At 52.5% G+C, this 24,996-nt stretch overlaps 1 protein-coding gene across 6 annotated transcripts in view; it reads right to left on the minus strand.

Annotated features, from left to right (window-relative positions):
• HDAC7 (histone deacetylase 7) overlaps positions 1–24,996 on the minus strand; it is a 204,199-nt gene that overhangs the window by 128,017 nt on the left and 51,186 nt on the right. The window contains exon 2 of one of the 6 annotated variants that reach the window (XM_077329293.1): positions 5,119–5,193. The exons of 1 other annotated variant lie outside the window; for it this stretch is intronic. In XM_077329293.1, coding sequence (XP_077185408.1) covers positions 5,119–5,193 — 75 coding nt within the window. Of the gene's footprint in view, positions 1–1,995; positions 2,230–5,118; positions 5,623–24,996 lie in introns of those variants that run through there. 4 more of the 6 variants (XM_077329292.1, XM_077329294.1, XM_077329296.1 and 1 more) reach the window with 4 other exon arrangements.

The raw sequence follows: 24,996 nt of genomic DNA on the forward strand, positions 1-24,996 counted from the left end.
TCAGGACCGGGACCACTGGAGAGCCACAGTTTGGCCGCCCTACGGGTAACGTCGTCTGTTCCCGCTCTCCGCGCTCTCCGGAGTTATTTGCAAGCCTTCAGCAACGTAAACAAACCAGAACTCAGTGGTCACCCTGCACCCACCGATATCCCAAACAGACCCAACCAATCGGGCGGAACCAAAACCCTGGACGTGTTTAGTAACATATGCAAAACCCAGAAGGCTTCAAAGACTCTCGTTCCTGTTTTTCTGCATGTTGTTTGTTTTTTTGCCACTTCCCCCCTCTGAGCCTAAGGTCGCCCGGCAAACGGGAAACACCGAAGTACACGGAGAGGCACGGCCGAAGCCAGAGAGCCCTGGATGGCGTTCGAGAAATCTCGTCTCCCTAGGCAGTTTCCAGACCAAAGAGCTTACGGCAACCCAGATCCGGGGGCAGGGGGTCGAGCCTTTCTTGCAGCCCACGGGGAAGGCAAAGGAGCTTTCTTAGAGATGAGACCAAGTCAAGCTCCCCTGCACACAGCGTGAAAGATGGGAATGAACCGGCGTTAAACGTGGGGAATGCCAGACGTTTTGATGCTCTGCGGCATAGTCCTGGCTGCACGGTCTTAGGCAGGGATAGTCAAACTGCGGCCGTCCAGATGTCCATGGACTACAATTCCCATGAGCCCCTGCCAGCCTTGCTGGCAGGGGCTCATGGAAACTGTAGTCCATGGACATCTGGACGGCCGCAGTTTGACTACCCCTGGTCTTAGGATTCAGCGCCATCCGTAGAACTACCCAAGGAAAGAAACAGAACCTTCCCGGGTCTGTCCGTGATTTGAGAGCGGCCTTACGTCAGCCCTGAAAAATTTAATTTTGTCGATGACAGAAGAACTGAACAATAAATATATGTGTACTAAGGCAGGGGTGTCCAAACTGTGGCACTCCAGATGTCCATGGTCTACGTGCTGGCAGGGGCTCATGGGAATTGTAGTCCATGGGCATCTGGAAAGCCACAATTTGGCCACCACTGATCTAGAGCAGGGGTAGTCAAACTGCGGCCCTCCAGATGTCCATGGACTACAATTCCCAGGAGCCCCCTGCCAATGCTGGCAGGGGGCTCCTGGGAATTGTAGTCCATGGACATCTGGAGGGCCGCAGTTTGACTACCCCTGATCTAGAGGATGACAAGTCAACTCTCTTTCTTACAGGTACACACACGCCTTATACCAAATCAGATCCTTGGCCCATCAAAGGTGTCTACTCAGAGTAACAGAGATCTTACGTCACCTACTACCAAGATCCTTTCAACTGGAGATACTAGGAGTTGAACCCAGGACCTTCTGCACGCCAAACAGAGGCTCTGCCAGCGAGCCACAGGCCCTCCCTTCCTTAATCAATGTCAGACCCCTGGGTCCATTCCACCCAAGGCTGCCTGCTCTGACAGCTGCTATTTTCAAGATCTCAGTCAGTTGCCGTTTATGGGCGCGGACCAGCAATGTAAAAGACATTAGTAAAAATATTTGCAGGAAACCAGTACGTTGCATATTACATAAAACAGTATTAAAACAAAAAATCACAAGCACATTTCGCTAAACCAGCGCTGAACTACGGTAGACAAAGGAGGCTGTGCAGCATCAAGCAGCTATATCCCTGGTTCCAGAATCAATGCACCCGCTAGAAGAAGAGAGGTATGTCATTCTGCTGATCTTCTGCTTTTTGTTTTAATAGGACAGGGATAATAAGGAAGGACTCCCTGGAGAAGAGCCTAATGCTGGGAGCGATCAAGGGCAAAAGAAGAAGGGGACGACAGAAAATGAGGTGGATGGATGGAGTCATTGAAGCAGTCGGTACAAACTTAAATGGACTTCGGGGAATGGAAGAGGACAGAAAGGCCTGGAGGATCACTGTCCATGGGGTCGCGATGGGCCAGACACGACTTTGCACCTAACAACAAATAAATGCATATCTGCGACTGTCCCAGAAACAGGGAAGGACCACTCCTAGATGGATTACCTGAGGTTCTTTTGAACTGAAGATCCAAAGGATTGAATGCCTGCCATCCACAAAGCATGCGCTCTGACACTTCCTTTTAGATGCTTCCTCTCTGCTGCCCCCAGTGCAAAAAGGAAAGCTTCTCCTGACGGCAGAGTTTCTATGGGAAGGAAATCAAACCACCCCTCTCTCCAACAAGTTTCTTCCATCGCGCATCCGGCGCAACGTTGAGCCAGAGGTCCGAGATAGCGCCGGTCGCCACAGAGAGGTCCTCACCGCCTTTCAAGAGCCCTTGATCTAGACCACTTCGCAAAAAGTCAACAGGCCCGGCCTTAGAAATCCATGACAACCCAACAAAAAACACCACGTTTCTCTCCTTCCAGATAAACCGGCGTGGCCTACTAAAGGCCAAAGAGTATTGACTTTGCTTCCACCCCGAGCCATTAAAGTCAAGTACCAGGGCAACCTAAACACACGCATGTTTATAAAGGCTGTGAGGACATGTTTATAAAGGCTGTGAGGACGGTACCTTTGAGACCAACAAAAGTTTTATTTCAGGGTTAAGCTTTCGTGCCCAGGCCCACTAGATTGGCCGAAGATCCCTCAGTTTACCAGAGAAAGACTGCAATTTGAAACATAAAAAGAGCAATGTACCTTCTCATCCCCTACCCCCCGCTAAGTAGAGCACTTTACATCCTGAGTAGAACAGAACTGCTGCAATCCTAAACTTGCGCAGCTCCGGATTGCCGCAGAGTGACAAACAGGCACCCACATGCGCTGCTTAGAGGGGGAGACAAGCGGAAAACCTCTGACAACTTCAGAGCAGTCTGAATAATCTCTTGACATCTGAAGCTTCCCCCTCCCGCTTTTACAGTCGCCTTAGAATGCAGGCTCCCATGTTTCAAGATGCCCACATGTGGAAGATTTGCAGGGTAAATCCACAAGCCTATGCTATTATTCTTGTTAACTATTATGGTCGGCCCACCTGGAGCCACAAGGAGAGGAGACCATAAAGGTTTCAGCTGATCTTCTGTACTTATAAATAAAAGGGGTAAGAGGGTGCTGGGAGGAGTTGGGATTCATTGCCTACCAATCAAGGAGGCTGTCCCATCCCTGATTGGCCGGACATCCAATGAACTGCCAATCAAGAGGGATGTCCCGCTCCTGGCCGCTCCCACTTTTTCTATCTGGAAGAAGAACCAGCCCAGAAAGTGGGAGGTAGGTGGGTGGAGGGCCTGGGACAGTGGGCCCAGTGGGGGTGGGGAAAGGAGGGAGAAAGCCCCCACCACTGTTCCCCCACTGCCCCCCAAATGGCCTGCCAAGGCCTCAACTGGCCTGCCCAGGGGGAGGGGTGGCCTAGCGCCCATTGTATTTTTAGATACAATGGACTTTTTTTGCTAGTAAATAATAAATAAAGGTAGCTAAGTTTAGACATGAGGGTAACCGTATCAGGCTCTGACCAGCACAGCCCGGCCTAGCTCTATGGATCTCAGAAGAGCTTGGTCCCATTTAGTATCTCAATGGGAAGCCACCACAAAGTCCAGGGCCAGCCCAGACCCCCTGGAACACCCCATGGGACTACCGTAAATCTGTTGTAACTCACCCGTATTTCCCACAATTAAGTGCATCAGGAGGACCATTAACAGTGCAGTCCTAAGCAGAGTTTTGCCTCCTAAACTTCCTTACGTCAATGACTTTAGAGTGGGGGTAAGTTGGTTAGAAGAGCTCTGGAAGTGTGAAATCCCAGGAGGGAGCTGGAAGCTGCCTGAAGCCCATTCACAGTGTAATCATAGTGTTTACACAAAAGAGAAGAAATCACACAGCATTCAAGGGGGGGGGGCTATTCCCACTAAAGGGTCTTAGTTTTTAGTCCCACTCCCGGGCCTTTCTCCCTCCATGAAACTCACAGATTCAGGCGAATGGCGTTTGAATCCAGCAGCCCCTTTCGGACCAATGAAGTTTAATTCTGGGTATTAGTTTTTGTGTGCAGGCACATTTCTTCCAGCGGCTCCGAGGAGGCGCACATGCGCAGGAAAACCTCTGCCCAGAATTAAACTTTCCTAGTCTTCAAGGTGCCGTTGGACTCAAAACATTGCCCCAATAACCGATGACATGCTTCTTCGCAGAGGAGAACGCAGCGCATCCGCCCCTTGGATCATGCACCGTCTGTGGCAGGGAACGCACTCGATCCTGGCTTGCCGAAAGAAGCAGTAAACGTTGGGGGATGCAGCCCAGAGCATTCCCTCTCCCCAAGTGTCCGGGAGCAGCTCCCGGATCCGAAAGACCTTTGCCAAAGCGATTGGAGACTTTTTGGAAAAGCAGCTTTGAGCCTTTAAGTCGGGGCCTGCTACAAATTTTACACCGGGGACATAAGACAACATGGAGCATAACTAAAAGGGAAGGAACAGGGTCAAACTTCTGGCCCCAGGAAGGCCCAAGAGAGCAGCCGGTCTCAAATCCCTGCCCATTCACTACAGACTGTGCGCCTACCGAAAACCGACAAAAATAACCAGGGTGATCCGGAACTCTGCACGGCAGAGCAACAGAAACAACCGCAGCCGGATCGTGGCCGCTCTCAATCACAACACAACCCAGAATTGGCCGAGTGACTGCGGGGAGGGCGGGAAGGGGCACAAGCTCGGGCTTAGGCGGCTCAAGCAAACGAGCCAAGCCGCATCTTCTGAGAGCACAGCCCACTACCGTCCCCCCTTCGCCGGCCAAAGCGAAAACCGCTCAGGATCGCTCTGTGGAGTAGGAAGCCGCTTCGGGATCCGCAGGATCTTCCCTCTCCAAGAGAGCAGGCGAGGAGAGAAGGGGGATGAGCAAAGAAGCGGCCAGTCCGTCTCCGCTCCGTTCTCTCTCCGGCGTCCAAGGGCGCAGGCAGGGCGGCAGAGGCGCCTCGCTTTGCATCCCGGGTTCTCCATTCACACGCGCCCGTGACCGACGAGATCCCGCGGAAGCCGCCTTTCCCCCGCCTGCCTCCGCTCGCCCAGGCCCGGCCACGCGGCGAGGGCGATGCAAAGACGGGAGGAAGAGAAGCCGCCCTGCCCGGCCGCCCTCCGACGACGTATCGGTGCCCGGCCGGCCTCCCTTCTCCTTGCCCGGGGCGCAGCGTCTCCCCCGCCCGCCCTGCGCGGCTCTTACCTGGGCTGCAGGCGCCGCTCCGTCCGTCGGGGCTCACGCCCTTCTCCGCGTCCGCCGCCCGGCCCGTAATCCCATCTGCGGAGGAGAGAAGAGGCTCGGCGTCGGGGCTGGAGCGCAGCGCGGGGTGCAGCCCGGGCATGGAGGGGGGAGCCTCGGCGGCCGCCGCCTCCTCCTCCGCGTCCTCCGGGGCGCTCACGGCCGACGGGCGGGCAAGGCTGCGCTCCCGACGGCTCCACCCGGGCCCATAAGGTCGCTCGCCCGGCGAGAAGCGGCTCAGCGGGCGAACGCGGCGGACGACCCTACCCGCTCCATCACTCGCCACCCGCCGCCGCTGCCAGCGCCTTTCTTGCAGGCGGCTCCACCTGCGCCCGGCCCCGCTTTTCCAAGCGCGCACACCCCCGGCAGGCGGGCGGACAGGCAGGCAGGCGACGGGGCCCGGGGAGGAGTCCGCCCGGCGAGGAAACGACCGCGGGAAGGGAGCGAGCAGCGAGAGGCGAAAAGAAAGGCGGGGAGGAAAGGGGAGCGGGGGGGGGGAGAGTGCATTGTTTGGCAGAGGCGCTCGCCATTGGCCCAGCCCCTAGCCAATCGCGAGGCCGCGCCGGGAAGCCTCTCGCTCGCTCGCTCCAAGCGTTCCCAGCTGCCGCCGGGATGGATCGCGCGGCCTGGGAAGCCAATCGCGGCCGGGCCCTGCAGCGCCGCGCTGGAGGAGGAAGAAGAGGTGGTGGCGGGGCTCGAACTCCCGAACTCCCGAGCCGCGGGTGGCTTAGGAGGGAAGGAGGCGCTCCGCGGGGTTGCGCGGCTAGGGCCGGCCGGGAAGTGCCGCTCTCCCGCTGGGGCAAAAGGAAAAACGGGAGCCTGCAGTCGGGAGGGGAGTTGGGGCGGGGCACGGGGATTTCTGGAGGTTTGGGGTGCAGGTGGTCGACTCTCGGTTGAGAATTTCCGGGGGATTTGGGAGTGGTTCCTCAGAGGGGAAGGGAGGGATCCACCCTGTCTGGGGAGGAAAGGGAATAGATCTTAGCCTGGAGATCATATGGAATGCTAGATGTCCAGGACCTCCCTGGAGGTTGGCATCCCAAGGTAACATTTACTCCAGCATAAATTCTAATGAGTCAGAACTATGCAGAGTGACTCCATAAAAAACAATAAAATGTTATGTCCAATCCGAGATCGGGGTAGTCATTCACTGGCAGGGGCTCATGGGAATTGTAGTCCATGGACGTCTGGAGGGCCACAATTTGACTACCCCTGCTATACATCATTCACTAAGTGTTGGCAAACTAGGTAACATTTCTAATTTTATCGATTGTTGAATTTAGGAAAGGCATCAGGTTAGGCAGTTGCAGCAGAAATCAACTGAAATCCTGTGGTGCCTTAACCATTAGCAAAAGTTTACTCCATGCACTAAAAGGTTTTGACAGCTTCCCTCCCTCCCCTCTGGAACCTGAATTTAGGATCTCTCCCCCTCCCATTAAAGGTGTTAACTAGCTAAGCAGCTGGCTCTTTGTTGTTCTTTGTTTTAAATTTGGATTGGACATAATTACATTACACCCGCTACTTCCTGCATTTCATGGCCCTTTGACCCTGCTGAATGCCTGTGCGGGTTTAATCACTACTGCATAAAAAGTCTGCTTGCCTTAGAAAAAGAAAGCTATAAATTTTCAAACGCCAGAAGACGTCAGACTGCCCATATATGAATGAAAACAAGGCAACTTCAGGCATCATTTTGGAGACGGAGCTTTGTTCCCAGAACCATCCTAAACAAACATACCCTTCGGAATACACTTGCTTTATAATAATAAAGGTCTATAATAATAACTAGGGGCTAAGCCCATTGAATTCAGGAATACAAGGGGCGCTAGATTGGGGGGGTGGATGAAAGAACTCTGCGGATGGCCTCCCCCTCCCCCCAAGACCTGGAAAGGCTGCAGGCAGGTGTTAGGGAACTCACCTGCAGTGGCAGCTCTCACACAGCAGGGATCTGCAGCCTCCAAGCCTCGGAGGGAAGTGGAAGGAGGAGGGGGTGGGGGACAGAAGGCGATTGGCTGGCTGCTGGACAGAAATGTTATGTGGTCCATGACACTTTCTTTTTACTGCACTACAAATTGTTTGCTGTAAACCGCCCTGAACCACAGAGGAGGGTGATATATAAAGGTAATAAAATACAATTTAAAAATAAATAAACTTCCACCCATTCAGGAAACCCTTCCAGGCTCATCAGGGTTTCACGAAACCCTGATTGAGAAACCCTGGCCTAGATGAACATCCAAGGCGGTTCAGATTTCTTTCCTCTTTTTTTCTTCCGGCTTGTTTCTAGGCAGACTTTTAAGACTTTTAAGGCTGCAAAGGTATCATTGGAAAGTGCCAAGCTACAGGAGTTCCAGATGGCACCTTTTGCCCCAGCCCCTCCCAAGATCCACCATGTTCCATGCCACGCCTTTGGCATTAAGCCCTGCCCATTGTTGTGAGAGCCGTCCTTGCAGTCGTAACTCCCACATCTGCACCTTCCTTCTTCCCTGTGAGCCTTACCAGGAAAAGTTAAGCAAACCAAAACAGAAGGGGGGAAATCCCAACCTCAAGAAGCAATGGAATTGAGTACCCTCTAGTTGTGTGTGGTTAAGTCATTTATTGCTCAACTTTTTTACCGTTGAGAAACCCCCGAAACATTCTTCAGGCCTTGAGAAACGCCAGAACTGGTGCGATCGTTCACCAGGTTCCAGGGAGTGGTGGGAGATTCCCTGGAAATTCAGTTTCTGTAAGCAGGGGTGGCCAAGCGTTGGCTCTCCAAATGTTTGTGGACTACAATTCCCATAAGCTCATGGGAACTGTAGTCCATGGACATCTGGAGAACCATCGTTTGGCCACCCCTGATGTCTAGGCTACAGAGATTGGTTCCCTTGGAGACATGACCCCCTTTGGAAGGCGGGTTCTATGGCTTTGTACTCCACTCAGATCTCTCGCCGCCCTCCCCAGGCTCCACCCACAGCATTGCTTTGGGATGCTCTGGGCTGATCCTGCGTTGAGCAGGGGGTTGGACTAGATGGCCTGTGTGGCCCCTTCCAACTCTAGGATTCTATCTCCAGAAATTTCCCAACCCAGAGCTGGAAGCCCTAAGCCAAGAGTTAAGAGGCAGAGCGTTATGCAGGATCTGCCCCTCTCCCGAGCATACCTGTGAGCACGGTACTATGCGCAAACAGGGTGAGACCGGCATTGTTTCATTTCACTGCTGTCGCTTCCTGCACATGGCCTCCCAGGGGGACTCAGCAGACCAGCGCCATTTCCTGCTCAAGTGGCCACTGTGCTGACATTTGACACGACCGACTCATCAAAACTAAAGCGAAAGCAACCCTCGTTGGCAGAGCGGGGAAATAAAATTAGCACAAGCGGCACTTGCGTGGCTATTTATATCGGCGGAGATGGAGATTTCAGAGAGGGGGGATATTAAGTCTGCAGGTTCAGTGAACACAGACTCCAGTTCTTCAGAACAGCTCTGGTTATTTAGCAACTCCAGCAACAAACAACAACTACTGAACAGAGAAAAACAGGCAAACTCATGCGCTTTTATACCTTTCAGGCAGCCGCCGCTGCTTCTGATTGGCCCTAAGCAGAGCAATCCAATTGGCTCTAAGCAGAGCAATCCGATTGGCTCGCTCTAAGCAGAGCGATCTGGTTGGACCTTAACAGGTTCCTTTGATTGGTTAGTTCCTTGGCTGGCTGAGGCCCTCATTTGCATCAGTGGCCAAATGGCCACAGACATAACAGGGGATTTGGAGGCAAATACAAACCGGGGGTGCCATCAGCATGAAGGGTGTGGTCCACAAACTAGAAGGAACTAGAAAACAAAACTTTTTCAGGCTCAGGAAACCAATCAAGGCAAAGTGCCTAGGGTGGCATGGAGAGGTAGACTTTGGGTTCCACTGCTGAAGTCTCTGCTTCTGAACCATTCTTTTAGTCAGTTGGAAATTTTAATCTTTTCCTTTGCACGGACAAGAGAGAGAGCAGACAGAGATGGAGTTCTACGAGATCTGAACACCCGGGGAAAGTGGGCCAAAGAGAACAAGATGCAGAGTTCTACATCGGGGTCACGAGAAGCACGCATACTGGATGGAAGAAACACTTTTGGGTAGCAGTCTGTGTGAACAAGCTAAAGATGAGCTGATGGTTCGATGGGGTGGTAAACGAGGCGAAAGAAGAAGAAGAAGAAGAAGAAGGCGACGACTTGGTTCTTATATGCCGCTTTTCCCTACCCGAAGAAGGCTTATATTCGCCTTCCCTTCCTCTCCCCACAACAGACACCCAGTGAGGTGGGTGAGGCTGAGAGAGCCCTGATATCACTGCTCGATCAGAATAGTTTTATCAGTGCCGTGGCGAGCCCAAGGTCACCCAGCTGGCTGCATGTGGGGGAGTGCAGAATCAAACCAGGCATGTCAGATTAGAAGTCCACACTCCTAACCACTACACCAAACTGGCTCTCTTGGGCTGTACCAACAGAGGCATCACATCAAAATTGCAAAATGTCCTGCAAGACAGAGCTCTTCCACCAGGTCTATGGTTGAGGCAGGCACGCGGAAGAAGATCTGGACACCCCCCCCCCTTGCCATTAAGCACTATTGGGGCTATTAAGGGCGGATGAAAGGGAGAGATCAACCCCTCTGTCCACCGTGAGGTTCTTTAATAATGATTAGTATGGGGTTTTGGCTGCCGAATGAATGCATGATTTTTAGTTGATTGGCTAGTTTGATTGACATTGTTGTTTATTTTATTGGGGTTTTTATGTATTGGGGTTTTATCTTGTTTGCTGCCACAAGCCCTTTTGGGAGTGGCGGGATATAAATGTAATGAATAAAAATAAATTAATAAATAAAGTCCTGATTGGCTTAATTGGAGACTTCCTGCTCCTGTGAGCACATTTCCTCCCTGCTTGCCTCCAGAACAGACATTTGGACAGGTCTCTCTCTCTCTCTCTCTCTCTCTCTCTCTCTCTCTCTCTCTCTCTCTCTCTCTCTCACTCACTCACTCACTCACTCACTCACTCATTCCTCTTTCCTCACAAAGTTGTTTCTCTGCTATTTTATTATTTTCAGCCAGTTGGTGCTCGGCTCCTCTTTGCATAATTAAATGCTGCCGACCTCCAGCGCCAGGAACAGATGGACCGGCCAGTTGCTTGCAGCCAGACCTAGGGAGAAACTGGCACACGCTAAAGACTTTTTCTTCCTTTGTTCAAGTTGAGCCAGAACGAGATCTGGATACACAAGGACAAAAAGCCTTTAGATGCAAGTTTCTTCCTAGGTTTAACATCCAGCGCCAATCTGACCTTCCTCGCAGGGAGCCCTGTGTGGATAAAGACGGCAGTGCTGAGCTCCTGGGGTGATCAAAATGTAACCAACATTGTGTGGTGTTCCTGCAGCCGCTCAATTGCACTTCTCTTTTCCGAAGAAAGAACAGCACGGCCATAAGCAAAGGGGCGCGTTGGCCAAGAGTGAGTTTTGTTCTTCTTCTGCAATATCCTTTCTGACTGGAAGGCAGGCCTGCGAGCCAGCTGATGAGAACACATCGTGCCCCTCAGAGAGAACGACCGTCTAGCCGGATGACCCGTTGCTCCTTCTGCTGTAATGGATGCGTCAGTCCTCCAAAGGTGTTTGTCCAGAAAGAGAGGTGGTCCAGCTCAAGTGGGGGAGTCAGAAAAGTTCAAGAAACTCATGCAAAGGTCATGAAGAAACTCACTGAGATTGTTAGCGTTGCAAAGGAGATTTCCCTTCGCTTCCTTCACCCTGCCCTGGTCAGGACAAAGCTAGGAGCCCAGGAGGTGGCAAAAAGTGGGATCTAACCTGGTGTGGAAGGAGGGGAAGAACTGTGGGAAATCTTTCTTTAGTGTCAAAAAGCCAGCGGGAGCTGAATTCCAGCGAAGCAAACTTTGTCCTTTCATTTCCTGAAGGCACTAGCTCCAGGTGGGGCCTGGGGATCCCCTGGAATTATAGCACATCTCCAGACTAAAAAGATCAGTTCCCCTGGAGAAAATGGCTGCTTGAAAGGGGGGACTCCATAGCGTTAGACTCCCCTGAGGTTCCTCCCTGTCCCAAATCTTGCTCACTGCCAGCTCCATCCCCAGAGTCTCCAGGTATCTCCCACCCAGAGTTGGCAACCCTATCCATGGCCTCGTTTTCTGGAATCAAATGCAAGGCCACATCTGGGCCACGGGCCACCCTCATAAAATTGCTGTGAATTCGATGGTAGAATCCTAGTAGAATTCTGCGGTGGAACCATAGATTTTCGGAGGATTCCTAGTGTCAACCTCCCAGGGACACTTGGAGATTTCCCACTCTTACAATCGACTTCAAAATATCCAAGATCTAACAAGATTAGCTTAGCCTGGCTGATCCTGCATTGAGCAGGGGGTTGGACCAGATGGCCTCTACGACCCCTTCCAACTCTATGCTTCTATGATCAAGGACAGGGCAGTGAGATGCCCATTATGGTCAGAGAGAGGGTTTTGTTTTGTCGGAGATGCTTTGAAGGAGGGATCTTGTGCATGCTTCCTCCACTTTCGCTCCTGGTGTTGCAGGTTTTTGCATTGTTTCCGAAACCTGCCGGACCTGTTTGGCCAGGCGCATGGGAACAAAACGGTGTTTACGCCACGAGAAACGCAGCCTCTCCCAAACCACTGGAAAGCTTTCTTTCAAGAATCACTGCCTCCCAGCATCTGTTCCCAGGTTGTAGGGATAATTAGCACGGGCCATTAAGAGAACATCAAGGCAGGCCCTGTCTCCTCCCTTCAGAGCGTCTTTAAAAAACGGTGCTCCTCTGACGTCCAGCGGAAGGGACAGAAGGGGGAGAAAAAGACTATAAAACCGTCCCAGGGTGGCTGTTAAGAGCTAGCTCTCGGCAAGAGCCCCGTTTCCCTCGGCCTGTCTGGTTATAGTTAAGGCCTCTGACCTACTTTCGAGATCATTTACTGACAGAGACGTTAACGCACGCCCCAAACAATATAAACCAAGCCGTGGCCCCTTTTCGCTGTTCCCTTTTTATGGCCACTGGCACTTTCTGGGGAAAGTCAGCGCGCGCATGGAACGCCAGCCGTTTCCCAGAGCCGGTTTTGTGCGGCCTTCTGGCGGCAGCTCCCATTCGGAGCAGAAGTGGGCCCAGCAAATAAATAGCCAGCCCTGCGTCCGGCCTTCCTTTCAGGAATAGAATGCTGATCTCATTCACCATCCAGGCAGGGGGCCGGTGGCGTTAACAGTGGCCCTAAAAACAGGAGTTTGGTCCCTGCCTGGGGGGGGGGGGAAGGTTGCCAACCTCCCGGTAGGGTCTGGAGATCTCCTGAGATTAGGACAGGGATAGTCAAACTGCGGCCCTCCAGATGTCCATGGACTACAATTCCCATGAGCCCCTGCCAGCAAACGCTAGTCCATGGACATCTGGAGGGCTGCAGTTTGACTACCCCGGATTAGGATAACACCTGGTGACAGAAGTCTGTGCCAATGAATAAAATGGCTGCTTTGAAGGATGGGTCCTGGATATAGAGATGGCAGCCAGTGGTTGGGGGACTCCATAGCATTAGACTCCCCTGAGGCCCCTCCCTGCCCCAAATCTCTCCCACTCCCAGCTCTGTCCCCAAAGCCTCCAGGGATTCCCCAACCCAGAGCTGGCAACCCTCTACAGGGGTAGTCAAACTGCAGCCCTCCAGATGTCCATGGACTACAATTCCCAGGAGCCCCTGCCAGCATTCGCTGGCAGGGGCTCCTGGGAATTGTAGTCCATGGACATCTGGAGGGCCGCCTCTTTGCCTGCAGATCTGGAATGTTCAGAAGATGGAGATCAATTCCCCTGGAGAAAATGGCTGCTTCAGAGGATTGGGGGGGGGGGGAGAATTATACCCTGCAAAGTTTCCCCCTTCCTCAAAGTTCGCTCCATCTTGAAATCTCCAGGAATATCCTAACTTGCATTCGGAAACCTTACAGTTAAACCTAAGTATAGGCCGTATAAGTGTTTTATTTTGTTTGCATCATAATAACTGAGGGGAATAAAAAACGACAGCTTGTGTGTTCTGTTACAGAGCTGGGCAACCCCGTCCTTTATTGGATAAGCCAGTGGTGCTTGTGAAAAGAATACGGAGTTCTCCTTCCACCCCTAAAAGCCAGCTACTTAAACCATTATGCATTATAGCACTTTTCACTCGTCCTGGCAACTGGCAGAGCACACGGTGGGTAAGACAGAGAGCCGTCTCCCAAAGGGAGAGGTCATCGATGAGAAGCAAGGTGATTTCCTGGGTGCGCCAATCACCCAAGGTCCCATGTGCTTTTTCTTGGATGGGAGGGACACCCTGCCAGGCTTTTCCTCCCACAGCCACTCACAAATAGGGTGACCAAGCTCCAAGTGGGATCTGGAGGCCTCCCAGAAGTACACCTGATCTCCAGAGATCAGTCCACCAGGAGGAATTAGCAGTTTTGGAGGGTGGACTATGGTAAGATGTTCTGACCAAACTCCCTCCCCTCTGTAAACTAGCCCTGCCCACCCCCAAGTCTCCTGCCAAAACATTTGTCCGGGTTTCTGACCCTGATGGTGGACCGCCTGATGGCACCTACATTTGAGCCACAGGGCTTTTCTGACCCAACAGGGCTTCTCTTATGTTCTTAAAGCTGCTGGTGGACCTCCTGATGGCGCCTGGGTTTTGGCCATTGTGTGACACAGAGTGTTGGACTGAATGGGCCACTGGCCTGATCCAACATGGCTTCTCTTATGTTCTTAAAGCCTCTGGTGGACCTCCTGGTGGCACCTGGATTTGGGCCACTGTGTGACACAGAGTGTTGGACTGGATGGGCCATTGGCCTGACCCAACATGGCTTCTCTTATGTTCTTAAAGCTGCTGGTGGACCTCCTGATGGCCCCTGGGTTTGGGCCACTGTGTGACACAGAGTGTTGGACTGGATGGGCCCTTGGCCTGATCCAACATGGCTTCTCTTATGTTCTTAAAGCCTCTGGTGGACCTCCTGGTGGCACCTGGATTTGGGCCACTGTGTGACACAGAGTGTTGGACTGGATGGGCCATTGGCCTGACCCAACATGGCTTCTCTTATGTTCTTAAAGCTGCTGGTGGACCTCCTGATGGCCCCTGGGTTTGGGCCAATGTGGGACACAGAGTGTTGGACTGGATGGGCCCTTTGTTTAGCTTTGCCTCAGTGCGGCAGGGAAAGCTTTATTGGTTGAATTTCTGCCTGTCGTTCACCACATTTTTATCCTACCATTCCTTTGAGGAGTTTAGGGTCATGCCAACAGGTGCTTTCTCCTCTGTGCAATCGGTAAACAATCCTGCAAGGTAGGTTTGACTAAGAGAGGAAGACCAGTCAAAGGTCAGCTAGTAATTCATCCATTTTATCTTCACCACAGTACTATCAGGTAGGCTAGGCTGGGGGAGAGAGATTGACTGGCCCAAAGTCACCCAGTTCTTTCCTCTACTGCTTTATCTACACATCAGCCCTGTGAGGTAAGCTTGGTTGGAGGAAAGAACAATAGTCAAACTTCACCTCCTCCATTTTATCTTCACAACCAACTTCTGTGGTAAGCTAGGCTAAGCCAGCCCACGGTCACAAATTCTTCCCTCACAAACTTAATTCTCACAACAACCCTACGAGGTAGGTCCAGCGGAAAAGACAGTTGGCCTGAAGTCACCCAGTAAGATTCATGGGATTTTAACCAAACTCCCATTCTTTAGCCACTATACTGCATAGGTTTGCCAGCCTCCAGGTGGGGCCTGGAGACTTCCCAGAATTACATCTCCAAACGATAGAGACAGCAGCTTCAGAGGCTCGTGGGAATTGTAGTCCATGGACATCTGGAGAGCCACAGTTTGGCCACCCCTGCGAGTCTAGGGCAGGGGTAGTCAAACTGCGGCCCTCCAGATGTCCATGGACTACAATTCCCAGGAGCCCCCTGCCAGCGCTGGCAGGGGGCTCCTGGGAATTGTAGTCCATGGACATCTGGAGGGCCGCAGTTTGACTACCCCTGGTCTAGGGCATTATACCCCCCCGAGGCCCTTCCCCAGGCTCCACCCCCATATCTCCAGGAATCCCGATCCCGGAGTTGGCAACCCTGACTTTGCACGGTTCTCAGGCCACCCTGCAACGGGGCCAGGAAACAGGGGGCCAATCTGCCCGCCTACCACCCTCGCATCTTTTGTGGGGAGCGTTCCACCTGGCTTATCGGAGAGACAGTCGCCCGATTAAGACCGGGCAGTGCCAAGATTTGAAGATAAACAGGGGAACGCTCCTAGGGAGCCCGCCTCTGCCCTCTCGGCTTGCCAAAGCGGAAATGGCAGCCGCTCTTGGGGTCACCCCCGTCCGCTTATTCCAAACCCCGTATTTCCAAAGGGCCCAGTTTCGCTTCTCTGCACGAAAGTCACCACCATAAAGGGGGCTTTCCCCCCTGCAGGGCTTGGATAAAGGACCGTATTGGGGGCAGGGGGGCTGGTTTTAGCAGGCCCGCTAGAGACACGCAGCGGTTGGTGGGGGAAGAGCGGAGAGCCCAGCCCTGCGAGGCGGTACAGCAAGATTGTGAAAGCCACCGGTCTATTTTTAAGCGGGGAATAAGGAATGTGACTCACTCGTGGGATGGTTGTGCAATCTCTAGGCTGCAAGCCACAAGTTTTGGGTGGGGGGTAGGGGGGGGAAGGATGTGATAGAAAGAGGCCCAGTTGGCAACCGAAGAGCAAAGCTGGACAAGTGATTGAGACTGTCTTCCACTATTTCATAGAATCACAGAATCATAGAGTTGGAAGGGGCCACACAGGCCATCTAGTCCAACCCCCTGCTCAACACAGGATCAGCCCTAAGCATCACAGCCCTAAGCATTCCACAGAAGCGAGTTTGAGTCCAGGAGCGCCTTTGAGGCCAGCAAAGTTTCATTCTGGGTGCAAGGCTTTGTGTGCATTCAAATGACCCCTCTTAAAAGAGCGCCAACCCTGCCTCCTGTCCCCAAAGGAGTCCCAAAGCAGCTCGCAAACAGCTTTCCTTTCCTCTCCCCCCAACAGACACCCTCTGAGGTAGGTGGGGCGGAGAGAGTTCTGCGAGAACTGCTCTGCGAGGACAGCTCTGAGAGAACTGTGACTAGTCCAAGGTCCCCAGCTGGCTTGGGAGATCCCCACTTCTCCATATTAGAGTTGGCCGCTCTTAACCACAACACGCTCATTACCACAACACCAGTGATGTTTAATTATGACGAGAAGTTTTTCTGTGCACACGACACTTCTGATACACTCTTAAGTTGCCTGCGCACAAGCACTTACTCCCAGAATTAAACTTAAAGGTGCCTCTGGACTCAAATTTGGCCCTCTTGATTCAGACCAACATGGCTTCCCTACCTTCCTCTCCCCATGAAGCAGATGAGGCTGAGAGAGCGTTGAGAGAAATGAGATTGGCCCAAGGTCACCCAGCTGGCTGCATGTGTCCCAGAGCAGCTTCCCTTCCTCTCCCAACAACAGACACCCTGTGAGGTGGGTGAGGCTGAGAAAGCTCTGACAGAACTGCTGTCTGAGAACAGCTCTAACAGGATTGTGACAGGCTCAAGGTCACCCAGCTGGCTGCATGTGTCTCAAAGTGGCTTACAATTGCCTACTCTTCCTGTCCACACGACAGACACCCTGTGTGGTAGGTTGGGCTAGAGAGCTCTGAGAGAACTGGGACAGGCCCAAGATCACCCATCTGGCTGCATGTGTCTCAAAGCAGCTTACAATCGCCCTTCCCTTCCTCTCCAGACAACAGACACCCTGTGAGGTGGGTGAGGCTGAGAGAGCTCCGAGAGAGCTGCGACTGATCACGCAGCTGGCTGCATGTGGGGAATCAAACCAGGTTCTCCAGATTAGAGGCCACTGCTTTTAACCACAACCCCACTCTGGCTGTTGCGCACCACACGCATGAAAATGCTGCCAATCCAAATGGTTCAGCAAACTACAAAAACACACGCACTCTGCAATTTGGTTTCAGAGCAGGGGTGTCCCTTGGATTCTTTTAAGCAGCTTGGTGCTTTGCGCCTTTTGCACATTCAAACTCTGCCCACACAGAGAACGCTGCCCTCCTTGGGCCATGTGGGCTGCATTTGCAAAGCCGGGCGTACTCCTCGGCTCTGCCCGCTGGCATCTGGATTAAGGCCGACTCCAACGGTCCTCGGCTGATGTTCTAAGAGCCTGGGAAGGGCTGGCAGAGGGAGGGCTTGAGGGGGCAGAGCACGCGATGTAGGTCAGATTCTGTCACAGCAATAGCAGCGGCAGCTTGAAGGATGCCAGTGAGAAATGAGGTGTGTCCCGTGCCTTAAACGGAGCGTAAGGATTGCGAGGTGCAAACACGATATCTCTGCCTGAGAAGGAGGAGGACGAAAGGGATGGTGGGAACAGAAAGGGTTGAAGCGCATCCTAAACAACGTTACACCCTTCTTGGCAAGATTTGCCAGTTCCGCACCTGCAAATAGTAGGAGATTTGTGGGGGGAAAGGACATTAAAAAATAAATCTGGCCCTGCGTGCATTGCAGCATCGTTTCCGGTGAAAACCAGGAAGTGACATCACAGCCATCCCCTCCCCTCCCAGTTCTTTATGGTAAAACCATATGGATTTGGGGGAATTCCTGGGCAGGGGCTCATGGGAATGGTAGTCCATGGACGCCTGGAGAGCTACAGTTTGGCCGCCCTGCTCTAAATTGTAGTTTTCTTTAAATGCATCTCGGTCAAGTGCTTGAAAGCAAGATGGCCGGGGGATTAGGACTTCGTACGGAAATGCAGTTAGGTTTCCTCAGTTCCTCCCCAGCTTCTGCATTTCCAGGTGAGGTGGTCCCTCCTCTGGCCTCACTCTTTCTAGGGCCCCATGTTTTAAAAATGCAGAATTCTACTTCCCTGCCTCCTTCCACATGTGTGTTCAAGATGTTGATTCCTAGACCAGGGGTAGTCAACCTGTGGTCCTCCAGATGTCCGTGGACTACAATTCCCGTGAGCAAACGCTGGCAGGGGCTCATGGGAATTGTAGTCCACGGACATCTGGAGGACCACAGGTTGACTACCCCTGTCCGAGACCCTTCAGAGTGGACCAAAACACTCCAGTGTGAGGCCGTGCGCTCTGCAGAGATGCTCCCCCCCCCACACACACACCAATTTAGCATTTGGGCTGAAACTTCCTCCATGAGGACTTGAAACTTGCCTAGCGCCTACCAAACATAAGCTCCAGCGATCATGGTTGGGCAGCTGCTAGCATAGTGTGTATTTGAGGGCAGACTCCCTGCTTGAGGTTGCCAGCTCTGGGTTGGGAGATTTGGGGGGGCGGAGCCTGAGGAGGGCGGGGCTTCCGGAGAGGGCATAATGCCATGGAGGGCATAATGCCATGGAGTCTACCTTTCCAAGGCAGCCGTTTTCTCCTGGGGAACAGGTATCCTGGAAATCAGTTGTAATCCCAGGAGCTCTCCAGCTGCCGCCTGGAGATTGGCAACCCCCGCTGCACGTCTCACCAAACCAACATCTGCACGTGTGAAGATTCCTAGCCCCACACTGCCCATTTCTCATCCCCACATAGGGCTGAACGTGACGTCCTTCTTGCTCTCTCTATCCCCTTGGAGAAGGCATAGCTTTCCTTTAGATTTCAGACTGGTGTTCAAAGCTAACCATCGACACCTGGCCAACAGCGCTTGACTTGGCATCTCGTGGTGCGTGCTGAGCCGGCCGCTTCGGACGTCACCGCGGCTCCAGACATCAGCTCTGCAAAGACCACAAAAGCCTCTCGAAGTCAGTCACTGTTACGAGCAGTCCGGGCGTTACGGTGAGCGTCGGGGACTTTCCGGGAGCGACACAGGCTGAAACGAGGTCACCTACCGATGTATTGGCTCCTTGGTTAATGACATCTCGGCTCTCTTGCAAGGCTGTTGGGCACGTAAAAGGCATCCTTCCCCTACAACGAGCTCAGGAGAGGATGCATTTTACATGCACAACAGCCTTGCGAGGGAGCCGAGAGGGATTCCGCTCACCTGCCCAAGTATACAGCTTGCATCTATGTTCCCACGTGCATATTAGCTTCTGCCAAGCATAGATTCCGGTTCTCACAGCTTGACAGCAGCTACCGGGTTCTGTATTCGAGAGCCGAGAGGGCGATTCCCCAAACATCTACGCCAGCCTTGGTCACAAGTTATGGGGAACGCGAGGACAACCCGCGTACAGCATATGCCTGGTTTTTCCTTGAAGCCCTTTCCCACCTGCCCGATCCTAATCAGGCATGAGAATGAAAGAGAAATCTCAGCTCCTGCAGGAGGGCATGCCATCTTTCACAGGCTGTGCCCCCAGACCAACTGGTGCGTCTCTTAGCTTGTGAAAAGCACAACTCCCCAGACCTGTGACGGCCCTTGTGCGCTCTCCATTACGCCCTGGCTCTCCATTTACCTCCCTCCAGGATGTCTGAGTGCTTTCCCAATGCCGCTCAGATCAGGTTGGCTTGTCAGACATGTGGGCAGCTTGCTGGTTGGAGTCCAGGCCGTTGGCTGGTGCTTTTTCTGATGCTTTGGTGTGAGTGCGGTGCGGGAGAGCCGTCAAAGCAGAAATTGCATGCTATGCCTTGCACAATGCATGCCAGGAGGGACGCAGGGCTGGGCAGGGCTTGTTTACCAGCCGTAGAATTCACACACACAAAACCCGGGACCTCCCCCCACCCCTACACCCTACTTGCAACACCAAATTCATCTGCAAACAGATGCTGTTCTAATCATCCAGAGGGAGGCTGGGCACAGCTGCATTCCTGGGAAAAAAGACACCTCTGAAGCAAGAATTGGACAGGGTGACATTCAAGTGATGTGTATCGCCCTCCCGGTGGCAGCCAGGACACATTTTGCATTCGGATGGGCCTTCGGCGATTAACAACATCTGAACGAAATCTTAGGGGATTTTTTAAAAATGTAGTTTATATTTGTTGTTGTTGTTAGGTGCAAAGTCGTGTCCGACCCATCGCAACCCCATGGACAATGATCTTCCAGGCCTTCCTGTAGTTTATATAGTAACCTCAAAAAGGATAACATTTGTAATCTTCCCAAAAATTCTTCGGATAGGACTGGCACACCACTGGCTGCTTGTTACAGCAACTCGAGGCAAAGGAAGGGAAGTGGGAGGAGAGGCAATGGACGACAGTGACTTAGCCGAGATCTTAACTGACAGGGGCGTTTTCCAACCAAAAGAGTTAATGGAGGCTGGCCCCAGACAAGAGCTCCATGTTTTTTCACACAGCATTTCTAATTCCTGTCAGTTATTGGGGACGGCTTTCGTAAATGCATGGCCTGCATGATATAAGTAATAGGGTCCTGTTTGCTTGCTATACCATCCTCTGTTCTGGGGATATGCATGTATATGCAGATGTTTCGCCTGGTGTCCTTTGAAGGAGGTGCTACAGGGGGTGGATGGAGAGAAAGGCCACAATATGCCTACAAGTCTCTTGGCTTGTAGACGATGGGGAGGATATATTACTTTTATGCCCAGGCTGGGGACAGAAAAAGGTCATTTTCACCTGCTGCAGAGGCGAAGGGTTAACTGTGTGCTTTGTCCTTTTTCTCCATCTACCTTGGTCAAGGACTCAGTGGCAATCTGGGTTGCCAAACTCCAGGTAGGGGCCAGGAGAATCCCCGGCATGACAACCAATCCCCATCCAAAAGAGATCAGTTCTTCTGGAGGAGAGTCCGGCTTCAGAGGGCATATTCTACAGCACCCTCCCCACATACCACACTCCATCAGCACAGACTTGCCAGCTTCAGGTCATGACATTCCTGGAGATACGGAGCCTGTAGAAGGCAGGCTTTGGGGAGGAGAGGGACGTCCACTGGGGATCATGCCATAGCTGCAGCCTGAAGGTGAGTTATATAGTCTAAGAGATCTCCATGCCCCATAACTAGGGAAACTCTACTCCAGGGCAGGTGGCAGATCATGGAAGGTTCCATCTAGGGCCAGGGGGTGGCCAAAATAAGGATCCCAGTCCCCAGATGGGACCTGGGGACCCCCTGGAATTATAGCTACTTTGGGGGCCATACTCCATAGCCTTAGACTCCCCTGAGGTCCCTCCCTGCCCCAAATCCTGTTCATTCCCGGCTCCACCCCCAAAGCCTCCAGGTACCTCCCAACCCAGAGCTGGCAGTCTGGCAGGGGCTCATGGTAATTGTAGTCCTCCGCTTGGCATACACATGCGCTTGAAGTAGGCACTGTGCATTTGCAGGGATGGCAGCAACTAGGCCAGGGCTGGAAGTTTTATGATTTGGCCCGTCGCCCTTCGGCTTTTTGGCAGCCGCCGCCCCTCGCCACATCACCTGCTGTCACTTTTTCCCCTGGTGCTCGAGTTTCTCTTTCCCACGACTGCAGGAGACAGAAAAACACCTTATTTCTCTCCCCCCCCCCCCGCCCCCCTCCCCTGTCGCGCAAATGGGAAAATATGATCGTAAAACCACAAAACGCCTGGCAGAAGACGAGCAGAGGGATATGAAAAACATTTGCTCGGAACGCCGGCCGAGTGAGCCGCCCGGATCGGAATGCCGCAGCAGTGGACTGTCCGGGCTGGATGGGAAAGGGCGACTCCGGCTCGAAGCAGCACCAGCTGTGCCGGGCACCTTGCAGGCAAACCGGTGTGCCAGTGTGCCGGAGCCTTCCAGACAAACTGGTTTGCAGAAGGGACGGCTTTCTTCAAAGGGTTCCTAATTGTCCTTGATTTGACTACAGAGCGTGGAAAACAACATCCATCCAACCACCTCCCTGGATAATTTTTTTAAAAATCCCGATAACTCATAGCGAAGGCCAAACCGCAAGCTCTTAGGGTGTTTAGCACAGCTGAAAAGGCATAAAGAAGATGCCAAAGTGAAGCCGATGCGTTTGCTGGCAAAGTTCCTTTGCTAATGTTCTAATTTGTCCCCCCTCCCCCCCCCAAAATAAAAAGGGCCAAAGGAACTTCTAAAATATAGTTAAAAAGAAGTTTGCCCACTGGAAGCGAACACCCTGCCTTCTTTGGTTTTGGCTGTACTGCTGTAGAATGATTGTGTGGGAAAGGACCTCCAAGGTCATCTAGTCCAACCCCCTGCAGAATGCAGAAAACTCACAGCTACAGCTTCTGTGATGTCACAGAATCCTGGAACGAAAACCTGCCTTTATGGAAAAGCCATTGGCTCAGCTGTTGGGAGGTCACGGAATGCGCTCAACATTCTAACGCTAAGAGCCAGGGTGATGGAACAGGTCAAAATGGTTGGACACAATGAATTCCCTACCCAACCATGAAACTCACAGAGTGATATCAGATGCCTAGACCGATTCTGCACTCGGTTTTTTCCGTTGTGGATCCTGAATTCAGATGGATTTGAACTCGGGTCTTCCTCTATCCCCGTCCCACTGAAACAGAATGTGTTCTGCACTTGATTGGGGAAGCTCAGTGGGGAGGGGAGTCTCTTTTCTTGAACAGAGGTGGGGGAGAGGATTGGTGGAATGAATCCAAGAGGCAAATCTCTGCTGAGAGAAGTTAGGGCTTCTGGAGCGCAGTCACTTGAAGACAAGCCTTGCAACCGGGAACCGGGAAGTCTTTGAAACGACACCCCGGCCAATCAGGGAAGATTGCTTTGCTACCAGGCATGGAGAAGGGCGTTAATTCGCAAAAAGCAGGAAGCCGCACACTATGTACATCAAGGATCATTAGCTCACTCTTGGCCTAGGCCTTTTTTAGCCCAGCTCATTGGGCAAGCAGCTGGCCTTCTGCAGGGGGAGAAGGGGAGTGGAATGGGAGAAGGGGAGGACTGAGTATGACACCCTGAGGCCTCTTTGAGGCTCAAGAAGGGTGGGATAAAAATATTGTTGAGGAGGGTTCATATGGAACCTTTGCACAGGGCTGCCAGTTTGGACTTGGGAAATACCTAGAGATTTGGGGATTGGACCTGGAGGAGAGCAGGGTTTGGGGAGAGCTGTAGAGTCCACACAGCAAAGCAGCCTTTGTCATTTAGGGCAGGGGTAGGCAACCTATGGTCCTCCAGATGTCCATGGACTACAATTCCCACGAGCCCCTGCCAGCAAATGCTGGCAGGGGCTCGTGGGAATTGTAGTCCATGGACATCTGGAGGACCACAGGTTGACTACCCCTGCCGTAGGGGAACTGATCTTGGTTGTCTGGAGATGGATTGGAAAAACAGGAGGCCTCCAGATACCACCTGTAGGGTGGCCATTCTCCCTTAGCAAGGCAGCCTGATAGATGGGGGTGGGGATCAGCAGAAATGTCAGAATCGGACCAGGCCTACACACAACTCAATACGTGATGGTGGTGATAACCCTCCAACTCGTGTGCCTTTTAAAAACGCATTTGCGCGATAAGAGTTCAGATTTGGATCTAATCCCTGTGGGTCTTGAGAAGCAGCTCTTCTGGCTAAGCGAGCTGATCTGTTGTTTGCACGGGCAGCCCTGGCACATCTGCCGAACGGGCTGGGAAATCCACTCCGGCTCGAACCGGCAATTAAGCTGGGCCTGCCGATTAACCGGCAGGCTGAGATGGCGGGGGCAGCGGCCGCCTGCTTGGCCGCGATTCCCACTCCCACCCCCCGGATTCATTCACGTTCTCTCTGCCCTGCCAGAGATTGAAAAACGACAACAACCGATAAGGATGAAAGAAGCTAGAAAGGGCTGATTTCGGAGCAAAGCAGAGCAAATCCTTTAAGCCGTTCTTTGCATTCTCAGCGTATTTGCTAACCCATCTTGCCAAAAGCGCCGAACGCCACGTTTTTGTGAAGTTTATATCCTGCTTTTCTCCCCACTGGGGACCCAAAGTGGCTTACGTGGCGCTCTCCCGTCCTCCCTTGTATCCTCCCAACAATAACCCTGCGAGGTAGGTTAGGTCGGAAGCGAGCGACTGGCCCAAGGCTGTGCCCCCATCCCCCCCCTAGCGTTTAACAAGCCAGCAGAGGAGAAGTCTTCCACAAAGACGGGTTTTTTTGGCATGGCACCAATGTGCAACATCACTTCTGGTGTAACATTTACTCATTGACAGCTAATTCACTCCCTCCGAATATCTCGATGATTTCCAGTTGCACACGAAAGCCCACCCCTAGAATAAAACTTGGTTGGTTTTAAAGGGACTCCTGGACTCAAACATGGCTACCCACCTGAATCTATGCTTAGAATAAAATGATAGAATAATAGAGTTGGAAGGGACCTCCTGGGTCATCTAGTCCAACCCCCTGCACTGTGCAGGACACTCACATCCCAATCGCTCATCCAATGTCACCTGCCACCCCCTTGAGCCTTCACAGAATCAGCCTCTCCGTCAGATGGCTCTCCAGTCTCTGTTTAAACATCTCCAAAGATGGAGAACCCACCACCTCCCGAGGAAGCCTGTTCCACTGAGAAACTGCTCTGACTGTCAGGAACTTCTTCCGGATGTTTAGACGGAATTTCTTTTGCATTCATTTCATCCCATTCATTCTGGTCCATCCCTCCGGGGCAAGAGAGAACAACTCTGCTCCATCCTCTACATGGCACCCTTTTCAATACTTGAAGATGGTGATCAGATCCCCTCTCAGTCGTCTCCTCTCTAGGCTAAACAGACCAAGCTCCCCCAACCTTTCCTCATACGTCCTGGTCTCCAAACCCCTCACCATCTTGTTTATTGGTTTATTTTAAGCACTTATTCACTTCTGGAGAAAAGATCTGGGTTAGCCAATATGGGTGCTTAGCATCACACACCTATTTTCCCCCACCTCACCCCACCTCGTCTGCTTATGGAAGACAGCAAAATGGAATTCAGTATTAGGACATAGGTCTTCTTTAACAGAACATCACCAGGGGAGCTGCTCAGTCCCATGCAAATCGAACACTTATTCAAAAGGCACATCATGATCGCATTCGAGACCATCTGCCTCAATCCA

The sequence above is a fragment of the Paroedura picta genome, chromosome 3 (assembly GCF_049243985.1).
Source record: "Paroedura picta isolate Pp20150507F chromosome 3, Ppicta_v3.0, whole genome shotgun sequence".
In the NCBI taxonomy this organism is placed as follows: Eukaryota; Metazoa; Chordata; class Lepidosauria; order Squamata; family Gekkonidae; genus Paroedura; species Paroedura picta.